The sequence below is a fragment of the Kryptolebias marmoratus genome, linkage group LG4 (genome assembly GCF_001649575.2).
Source record: "Kryptolebias marmoratus isolate JLee-2015 linkage group LG4, ASM164957v2, whole genome shotgun sequence".
Taxonomy (NCBI): Eukaryota; Metazoa; Chordata; class Actinopteri; order Cyprinodontiformes; family Rivulidae; genus Kryptolebias; species Kryptolebias marmoratus.
This window is the reverse complement of record NC_051433.1, coordinates 14952202-14963383: the sequence shown is the minus strand read 5'-3', so window position 1 is coordinate 14963383 and position 11182 is coordinate 14952202. Positions and strand designations below refer to the sequence as shown.

General features: G+C 41.1%; 1 protein-coding gene across 3 annotated transcripts; it reads left to right on the top strand.

The window, feature by feature from the left end:
- Window positions 1-2716: 2716 nt before the first annotated feature.
- Window positions 2717-8566, top strand: arf3b (ADP-ribosylation factor 3b). 3 transcript variants are annotated; one of them, XM_037975530.1, is made up of 5 exons: window positions 2717-2843; window positions 6209-6454; window positions 6532-6642; window positions 6740-6864; window positions 7364-8566. In XM_037975530.1, the coding sequence occupies exons 2-5, from the start codon at window positions 6307-6309 to the stop codon at window positions 7523-7525; spliced, it is 546 nt and encodes a 181-aa protein (XP_037831458.1). In that variant the 5' UTR covers window positions 2717-2843; window positions 6209-6306; the 3' UTR covers window positions 7526-8566. The 3 variants fall into 3 exon arrangements, with proteins under 3 accessions (XP_037831458.1, XP_017271496.1, XP_017271495.1); XM_017416007.3 differs by lacking the exon at window positions 2717-2843 and adding an exon at window positions 4418-4442; XM_017416006.2 differs by lacking the exon at window positions 2717-2843 and adding an exon at window positions 4432-4503.
- The last annotated feature ends 2616 nt before the right edge of the window (window positions 8567-11182 follow it).

Sequence of the window (11182 nt, the reverse complement as noted above, 5' to 3'; positions counted from 1 at the left end):
TCTGGACACCCGCTGTGAGATGTGACATACAACGGCCCCTGCAAAGATGGACGGGGGCCCACAAGAGTTCACACCATCTCTCACTAGAAACAAGCACTTGTGTCCAGTTTACTTTTATATATAAATTGTTGTATTTGTAAACTTATATATATATATATATATATATATATATATATATATATATATATATATATTGGGTGTCCCAATAAAAGTGAATTGCTTTTTGTCATGTATTTGCTCAGCGACAGATGAACTGAATTCACTGATAAATTTTCACACAGTAACTTTAGGGTATCATCAACAAGTCTGCAAAATACCTATAAGATCGTCTGCAAATCCTGTGAGCATTGTCAAAGAGAGCCCTGCTCTTTAGATAATAAGTATGATTTATGGAGAAGTACTTTTAATCAGCAAATTCTTAAAAGCAAAAACATCAACGGAAATTGTGAAAACACAGTTTTGCACATTGCAGAACCTCTTGTAGGTACCAGAGCAGTGTATTTAATAGTCCATGCAGTTCATGTTGTGGCAAATTTTCACATTACAATAAACAGATTATCAATCAAAAGAAAAAAAAGCCACCCTAAAACCAGACTTGTCTTTATTTCACTTCAGTAAAGAAAATGAATAAGTTTTGGAATTAAATTTCTGTTAATGCAGCACTTTTTCTTTATTTTTTTACACCGTGTCATTAGTTTTGAAATAGAAACGATTGATCCGTTAGAATTGTTATGTCAGTGGAGAGGGGGGAAAATCTATGTACAGTAGTGAGCTAAACGATGACAAATAAAGACAACAATAAGGAGCTTTAAAGTTGAATGCTTCAGTAGTTACTTTAACACGTCTTCAACTTTGATCCTTTGCTGCTCCTGTAATTCCTCGGGCAGAAGTCATAAGACTGTCATAAAACCAGTCAGCGAACAGACTGCCTGTTAGCAGGAGGTAAATGATTCTGACGAGAGAAAATGAGACAGTAATGGCACACTGTGGTTCATGTGTCTACATGGTTCACTAATAAATGCATTTACTGCTCGTGGATCTTGTGAAAGTTTAACTTAAAGCTAAACTGGAAATGAAACGTATATTTTCACAGATGCTGATCAGTTACACGCAGCAGTTTTTATTCCTTGAACAGTTTAATCTGTCTTCACCTGTGGCTCGTTGGCTTGGCAGGAACACGAAAGAAGTTCTTTAAATTTAAACCTGACTGAGCAGACAGTCTGAAAACTTACACAGCAACGAGACAGACACTGATGACTCAGCTGTGAGCAAAGTGAAGCTCAAACCCACTTCCTCCACTGCGCCAGGATTAGCTGGTAGGACAACTTGTTTGCTTCTCTTTTTAAATCTGTTTTTTTTATTATTATTTTAGCTCCTTCACCACAATCTTAATGTCCATTGAATATTACAAGAGTCTGAGTGGTTGACACAACCATCACCATCTGATAAGTCAACATAAAAATAAATTTATTTCATCCAAACCACTTTTTCATAATCATGTCCCCCAGTGCTTGTTTGTGTTATTGCTCTCATGCACCACGTCTGCAGATTAAAATGTTGCACAAGTGTCACTCGGTTCTGGAAACCGCTTGATCATTTCCCGAATTTGCAGTATTTTCATTGCATTACACAGAAAAATCGTTTCATAACAGCCTCTCAGTGGGTTGAAATTTGTTACATATTTAAAAATAGTCATAAGCTTCTAATCTGATTTTGTTTGAGTTAAAACGTGATACAGGAATCGGATGTTTTGCATATTAGCATACAGATCCTTTAATTTTGGTGACCTTTTTTTTATTTAAGTCAAGTCAAGTCAAATTTGTTTATATAGCACTTTTCAGCAGCAAGGCGATTCAAAGTGCTTTACAACATGTGAACACAAAACTACACAGTCATAAAACACATATCTAAAATATGGGCTAAAATAATCTAAATGGAATCATGAAAATTTAACTCTTGATAAACTTCGAAAGTTAATTTCTAGTGTTTTAATGAAACAGTGGTGATGCCTCTCAGAATTTGTTATTTTGTTGTGTCCCACAAATATTCACACTTTCTGAAATATAGCGGGATATGCTGCATCACAGTGTTTGATATTTGGTTTTATTTATTAGATACGTTTACATATCCGGTCAAATCTTGACTCCAGAAGGTAATCAGTTGTAGATGCACATGCAGTGATTACGTTCTTGATAACAGACACACACTCACACACACATACACAGACAAAAACATTCACATTTAGGCAGTAGGCTATAACAAAAGTCCTGCAATTATAGTGTTACATTCGTAAATAGTATAATAGTACAATCAGGACGCTGTAAAATACAAGAAAATTACATTTGTGACTCAGATGTTTATGTAATATATCATTATTTTATGTATTAAATCATGTTTATTGTTAGGCTACTTGTGCATTAATATAGATTTTATATTTCACTTTTATTATTCAAAGGTCAAGCTAACTATAAAACAGGCTGATTATAGAAATTGCTCTAATTTTAGATTCTCAATCAACTGAAAGTAGCTTCGCGACTCAAAGTGACTCAATCACGGAGCCTCACGACTGAAACTGTGACTTCTGAACAGACCCAAACGCAGACAAACAGGATGTCAGTACAGGAACAAAGGGACGCTTTATTAACTAAACTCAACACATCAAACAGGAAACCTATAAGAGACGTAAAGTAAAACATACAATCTGACAATGAGTTCAGTACAAAAAATAAACAGGAATACGAGGAGGATAATTACCGATTAAAGACGAGTTCGCTGAATGAACAGGTGTGTGTGGAGCTGGACGCAAGGACAACTGAGGAATCTGTAGGACAGAAAATACAAAGGCAAGTAAATCAGTCAGAAATATTCTCAAAGTACAAACAAATCCAACAGCATAGCCTCCAAATGATCAGAGTGTCTTAAAATAAAAACACATTTACCAAGCTGAGACCATATAATGATGCTGTTGTATCTTAACTAAAAGTTCCTTGTCAATTTTTGGATAATCAGTGAAGGATTTTAGCTCTTTATGTCAAAATTATTTCTTTTGGGAGGGGAAGTAAAAATAGGAAACAAAGCTCTGAAATTTAAATTGCTCATAAAAGCCCAAGTAGTTGTACTTAGTTGCATTCTACCAGTGACTGAACAGGACATTTATTATTGATTAACTACTTGTGTTATAGACAAAGTGCCTGATTTCACAGTTAGTTATGTTGTCAGTGGTAAAACCTGGACTGTATGAGCCACGGTGAAGACATGACCAACGGTTAGAGATCAACTTAAATTCCTGCTTTGTAAGTAAATGTTGTAATCTTGGTTGGAGCCGCGGCCACCGCTGGGATTAGGCCATCTGGGACGTGAGCGTGGGAAGCCGGCTGATAGGCCATGTTGACCAGCGACAACTGGAAAAGCACTTGTTAATCAATACTGTGAACAAAAAGGAGCTCTGTTGCAACGATTTCCCTGTTGAACAAATGGGCTCTGCTCTAAAACCTTGCTGCCTGAACAGATTTCAGATATTATACGTGTTATTGCAGGTTTGTTATTAATGACTTGTCAGAAGCCCATTTTTTTTTACCTACTTGTGTTCATGGAGGCCACTTGTAGGTAACTTGTTTCAGGACCTATAAGGCCAAAGTTTGGACTAAATGAAGAATGTAAAAAGCAAAACTTTTAAGCGTTGGAACACAAACATACAATTTTGTCTGACCTTAAAAACACAAAAATAGCTATAACTCTCTCAGCTTTACACACGCTGACCCAAGATTTGATGTCGTAGTAGCCAAAACTGATCCCTAACACACATTTTGAGAGCAAAAAGAGTTAGAAAAATCTTTGTTTAAAATTTTACCATTAACTATTTCGAGTCAATGCTGTCTGTTAGCAAAATATCTCATGAACCACTTCATGGATTTTAATGAAACTTCCAGAAAGTAAACATTGGATGTGCCTCTACAACTGATTAACTTTTAGAGTCAATCCAATTCAAAATGGCTGCCCCAACTAATCAATATTAGCTGACACAGAAATGGGTATAACTGAGTCAGTTTTACAGATCATTTAATCAGATCTTTGTATAAATAGTAGTGGGGAAATGTGTGTCGAATCAACAAAGCAAACAAGAGATTTTTTTTTACATGAGAAAAAAAACAACATTTAAAAATGCAGATTTGTAATCTGAAAAAGACAGTGTTAAAAGATTTAGATATTTTTTGTTAGGATCTGTCTAACATATCGCTGAAATATCTGTTAAAGGAATCTTGATGAAGAATCTCAAATGGTATGGATTAAAATTAAAATTGTAAATAAACTGTACGTGAGCTCAAGTTCATCTTTCAGAAACGTATAGGTTTCTTTGTAGTATCGCGAGATTTCACTTACATCCCATGTTGTCCGTCGAGAAAGTCTCGCGAGATCTTCAGTAGTGGACCGCTCGGCTAAAGGTAAGTGGGGACGCCGACTGCACCACCAGCGCGGTACACATCACGAAGCTCCCGGCGGCAGGTAAAACGGAGGAGTACCGGGGAAAGGCGTCTCGTCGTAGCCGCGTAGAGTCGGTGTCAGCCGGGCCGAGGCAGCTTCGACCTGCGGGGGGGGGGCCGGGGCGCGGGTGGCGGCGGCTCAGGATGCCCGCTGAGGTGATGAACGGAGCGGCGGATGGGGTGGATCGGGGACGCTAACCGTCACATCCAGTCGCTCACGCGCCACGAAAAGCCTAAACCTCCCCCGAGGCTAATTTGCGCGAGAGTTGAAGCAAATTGGCACGAATACTGAGCTGAAACGTCGACGTGTTTGTATGCGAGCCGAGCTGTAATGAGTAGCAGGGGCGGGCGGGATGTGTGGGTAGCTAAAGCTGGGACACCGGAGCTGGGAGGACACGGTGGTCAGGCCCCGCTGCATTCAGGACAAACACACTGGAAGATGGGGTCAGAAACACCTGAGTGGAGCTGGAGCCGGCCAAGCAGCCTCCTCTGCAGCACCATGGACAGGGGATGCTTAAAACAACAATCTGTTTTTACTGTATAATTTCACTTTATTTCTAAGACACAGGTATAATAACTGAGATCAAAATGACTTCTACACGTTTAGTTTAACACTAATCCTCACGATATGTTAATAGAATAAGTTTTTTTTTTTTAATATAACAGCCTGTGTTGGGAGATTTGGAGGTATATTGATAACTTGAAATGGTCAAAAGAAAGTTAAAGGGATTTGGATGAGTTCATTTTGAACCTCAGACATTAATTTTGTTTCTCTGTCGTGTAGAAAATTCATTTGTTCATCTCACTATTTCATGAAAGTCTCCCAGTTTGTTTCGCCCTCTTTTAAAATCCTAACATGCTGTCGGATCGCAAAGACATAGAGTTTATGCTTAATGTGATTGTGTGTTGGTAGCTGAGGGTCATCCTCGGCACATCCTCTGAGCTCTGCACGTTGCAGAGCTTCAAAACTTTAGCGGCAATACTGTTAGTCACATATTTCATGAACCACTGGGCAGATTTTAGTGAAAGTCCCAGAAAGTAGTTAACGTCCGTTCACATAGATCCCATTAACATGTATAGTTAACCCAATTCAAGATGGCTGTCACAGCTAAATGACCTTAGCCAACACGAGAATGGCTATAACTCGGTCAGTTTTACTCAACACGTTCTCTGAGGGCTCTCAGATCTTGTGACAGATTAACGAGGTTTGACTAAAACGGCTATAATTCCGTCTCTTCTCGATAAAAGATGATTTAAGTTTAAAATTCTGTAACAAAAAGGCGGAGGGCAACATGCACTCCTTTAAAGAACACTGGGTCCTTTGTTTTCAAATGCAGTCTTCTGTTCGAAGGTCATGTTAAATGCGCTGAAGCCAGGCCTGCTAATGTAGGACATGTTGCGTGTGCTGTGAGGGCTTGGCGCTGTTGCAGCCGAACATTTGAAGGAGAAGAAAAAATTAATTAAAAAAAAAAGTGAAAAACGGTCCGAACAGATTGCTCTGTCGCCTGGAGTCATGGCACAGACATGCATCTCTATCACCCTCTGCGATGATAACTCTGCTCCCGTCACGCAGCGTTTGGGTTTATGATTAGTAAGGTACAGTTTTATAAAGGTAAGAGGAGGCAGAAGATGGATCTTTTTGGTTTGTTAGTTTACCGTTTTAATGATTCAGGTCAGCAATACATACATGGGTGTCACAAAAAAGTTCTATTTTTGTTTTCTCTCAGCCCTCCTGATTTATCAGCCCCGGCAGGACGACTGACAAATCGCTCCAAGGCCTGCAGCACCACGACCAAAGCCACAACACGAGAAGCTCGTCTGAATCATGGGGAACATTTTTGGGAACCTGCTGAAGAGCCTGATAGGAAAAAAGGAGATGCGGATCTTGATGGTTGGGCTCGACGCTGCAGGGAAAACGACGATTCTTTACAAGCTCAAGCTGGGGGAAATAGTCACTACAATCCCAACAATCGGTGCGTTGTTGGGAGTTTCGCATCTGCGCACGTTAACAGCCAGTTTTCACTTTGGCTAACGCTGCTCCTCTTCGCAGGGTTTAATGTGGAAACGGTGGAGTACAAGAACATCAGCTTCACTGTGTGGGATGTGGGCGGACAGGATAAGATCCGGCCCCTCTGGAGGCACTACTTCCAAAACACGCAGGGTGATGATGAGAGCTAATCAGACAGCAGCGATAAAAGCCTCCCTTCCTCTGTAGAAAAAAATGACGTATTTAATACCCTTACTTTCTGCTGTCGCAGGTCTAATCTTTGTGGTGGACAGTAACGACAGAGAGCGTGTGAATGAAGCTCGAGAGGAGCTCATGAGGATGCTGGCAGAGGATGAGCTGAGGGATGCGGTGCTCCTTGTGTTCGCCAATAAACAGGTAAGTGATTGGTACCGTTCTGCACATGCATGTCGCAGGAGAGCAGAACTGAGAGGATGAGCCTCCCTGAGCTTTCTGGTTCTGTCTCCAGCTTAGGTTCTGCTCTAAGCTTTCATAACTATTTATATTATCAAGTCAAATACAGCTTTAAATTAAGCACCAAAGTATTTATTTATTTAACAACTAAACCCTTGTCTTTAAACAAAACCAAATACTAAAGATGACTTGCAGCTGATCTATTTTTGGAGATTTTTTTATGAGTTAAAAGGACAAAAAAAGAGTCACGTTAGATAAGTTAAAACACATTTAGCAAAGCTTTGAATTATGAAATTATTATTAAACCCCATAATTAAGAGCTCCGTAGGGGAGGGATGTTTGGGACCGGTTTAAAAATAAAAAAGTGACATTAAATGTGTTAGAATAAGGATGCAGTTTTAGCTCCTCAGCACAGTCAGATTTGAACTCAGTTTCTCCAAAACTCTCCTTCCCCTTTCAACAGGACTTACCGAACGCCATGAACGCCGCCGAGATCACGGACAAGTTGGGCCTGCACTCCCTCCGCCACCGCAACTGGTACATCCAGGCCACCTGCGCCACCAGCGGCGACGGCCTGTACGAGGGCCTCGACTGGCTGGCCAATCAACTCAAGAACAAAAAATGAGCGCGGGAGACTGGAGAAAGCAGATCCAACCCTTTTAATTATTTAAATTTCTTTCTTTTCAGGGGGAAGGAGGTTCGGGTTGGGTTCAAGGATTATGACTGATACATATAAAACAATATTCTTTGTCAGGAGGAGGTTTGATTTAGTTTTTGTGGTTATTTAAAAAAGAAAAAAAGAGCAATTCTCCTGTTCATATCTAACTACACACACACACACACACACACACACCTATACACACTAACTGTAAGCAGTCACAACAGACACTTGCTTTTTCTCCATCCACTTGTTCTTAGGTGCAATGTACTGTATGTTGGTCTCCAGGTGCTGTGCTGAGACTTTTCTCTTTGGTTGCTATTGTTTTTTTGTTTTTTTTATTGCTTTACCTGTAAGTCACCCATCCAAAGATGTGTTTTTTGTTTGTTGATGTTGTTTATTTCTTGTTTCCTGCAGGGTAACAGAGCCATGTTTGAGAACAATCACGTCTCACAGATTCATGCCACCGCTAGGCTTCCGGTAATGGTTCGTTCTCCACTCCCGTTTGTGAGCAATACTGAGCACTTTGGCGCTCACGTTCAGTGTTTGAATTTGTGCTCGCGTCTCCTCGTGTCTGCGTGAGCGGCTCAGGCATTATCAATTGTGTTGAAGGAACTTCTCGCCGCATTCTTTGCTGGGTTTCTACTCCCCCGTGTGGCAACCTGAAGCGCTGAGGCCGCCCCTTCTTTTTTTAAAAATATTTCAAACGCGCAGCACGCTCTTGATCGCCTGACACTGCATGCGTCCCGTTTGCTCCCCGCGTCTCCATCCGTAGAGCCGGGCCAGCGCCTGATGCCGTTTGTGGATTTTCCTCCCTGTCCTCACAGCAGGAAGCAGGAAGCAGAAAGCGAAGGCGGCGACATTTAAACGTGAGAGTAGTATATAGCAGCACGCGCGCATTTATTTAAAAACCTTTCTGCCTGCTGCTTCTTCTTCTTCTTGAGTGCTCAGACTGCATCGGGTCGCCCTCGCTTGTGTTTTTTTTATTGTTTTGTAGTCTAGCAGAACTCGATTCTGTCTCTGAAAACTGTGCTACGGAATGTGAATATTGTGGAAGAATCTTTAAGTGGCCGTGTTTCTGTTCACGTCCATCATCTCAGCCGACTTGTCTGCGTATTTATGTGAAGGAAAGCAGGGTAAGCAGATCAACATGTTTGTGTCGTAGTTTCCTGAGGCTCATCAGCACATCCACGGCTCTCTCTCCGTCTCTCTCTCTCTCTCTCTCTTTGAACGGAAGCCGAATGACTGCACCACAGACCGAAACCAGCAAATTCTCTAAACTTTCCGTCTCAATGAAGCTATTTCCTCGTGCCATGTGTGGATGCTACAGCTCACACACAAGCAACAGTATCACAACCTGAACGTCCACCTTTCCAACCTATCAGTGCATGTTTCTCGACCAGCTGTTCGCGTTTGTTTAGAAATGAATCGTTTGGTTTATGTGGCCTTATATTTAGTGACGACTTCAGATTGGTTTCCTCTCAGCTGGTTTGGTTCTGATTTTGAGTCATGTATTCATTGTGTTAAAAACTTTACTCAGACTGGTTTGTTTTGATTTCTCTGTGCCCCAAGAAAGGGAGGTTTTGCACCACACCTAAAGTTTTGTCACAGACTATATTTTGTTTTGCTGGTATCCTGGATCCATAATCGGTGGTAGATTTTTATTATTATTATTATTTATTTTGTTTAGGGTTTAAAAGAAACTTTCATGTAGACTGTGTCTGTAAAACCATGACAATAAATGTGAAAAAGAAAAGATATTCCCGATGATTCATTCTGTACCGTTATAGTTACACACGTAGATTTAAAAAAAAAAAAATGGTGATGGTTTCAATGCTGGATGCATAGAGACATCTGTATGTGATGTAGGACGAGATCCTGCTGTATTACAAATAAACCCATTTTCTGTATGACCTGTCTCTTCAGCTGGGGCTCACTCTTAACTAGAAATTATATTTTTAGCTTTTAATTTTCATGGTTAAACAAGGGGAAAATAAAATATAGAGATTTTTTTCTGTTTAAAGCTTTTTACCAGAAGAGGGCAGTCTAAAGCAGCTAGAAGAACTACTGCTGAATTACACTCTATTGCCAAAAAGATTCCCTCACGATTCTGAACGTCTGAATTCAGGTGTTCCAATCACCTCCATGGCCACAGGTGTATAAAATCAACCACCTAGACATGCAGACTGCTTCTACAACCATCTGTGAAAGAATGGGTCGCTCTCAGGAGCTCAGTGAGTTCCAGCGTGGTACCGTGATAGGGTGCAATAAGTCCAGTCATGATTAAAGTTTCCACAGTGAGCTGTTAGTGGGATTATAACAAAATGAAAGTTATTGGGAACAACAGCCACTCGGCCACGTAAAATCACAGAGCGGGCTCAGAGAATGCCGAGGCTCATGGAGCACAGAGGTGACCAATGTTCTGCAGAGTCAGCAGCTGCAGAACCTCCAAACTTCATGTGGCCTTTAGCTCAGGAACACAGCAGAGAGAGCTTCATGGAATGGGTTTCCACGGCCGAGCAGCTGAAGCCAAGCCTTCCAAAGCGTTGGATGCAGTGGAGTAAAGCATGCTGCCACTGGACCCTAGCGCAGTGGAGACGTGTCCTCTGGAGGGATGAATCACGAGTCTGGGTTCGGCTGCTGCCAGGAGAACGGTTCTTGTCTGACTGCTTTGTGCTGAGTGTAAAGTTTGGTGGAGGGAGGATCATGGTGCGGGGTTGTTTTACAGGAGTTAGTTCCAGTGAGAGGAACTCTTAATGCTTCAGACATTTTGGACAGTTTCATGCTCCCAGCTTTGTGGGAACAGTTTGGAGACCAGCGCACAAAGCAAGGTCCACAAAGACATGGATGATGGAGTTTGGTGAGGAAGAACTTGACTGACCTGCACAGAGTCCTGACCTCAGCCTGATAAAACAACTTTGAGATGAATTAGAGCAGAGACTAAGAGCCAGGCCTTCTGTCCAACATCAGTGTCTGACCTCACAGATGAGCTTCTGGAAGAATTGTTAAAAATTCCCATAAACACTCCTAAACCTGTGGAAAGCCTTCCCAGAAGAGTTGAAGCTGTTAGAGCTGCAAAGGGTGGACCAACATCAGATTAAACTCTGGATTAAGAATGGGAGGTCATATGTGTGTGAGGGGAGACGAGCGAATACTTTTGGCAATATAGTGCACTTTAAGACTTCTTTTTAGTTTATGAAAAGTGATTTTAATATAACTCAGTGACATATTTTTATTTGCACTCAGAGACAGTAAAACTGTGAGTGATTGCACAACAATCCTCCACTTAGGTCTGATAACTACGTGTTTGTTTCTTGTTATGCAAAGACTTCCTTGTTCAAAAAGATTTTCGGGGCACTGATCATAAAATGACAAATACTCTGAGACATTGAGACATCTAAAAGAAAGGCCCATTATTGTTAATGACTTCCAGTACGCAGTGAAAGCTGTTGTTTCTGACATTTTAGCAGGAAAAGAAGAGCGTGTGCGTCTTTCCGTAAAGCAGACTGTTTTCTCGACGCTGGACGTGACAAGTAAGAAAAACAGAAGATGTTTGTAGGTGTGCAGGAAATGGACTGGAGCTGCAGGATGAACCTGTTTTCGACAGAGCTGTTTGTCTCGCCC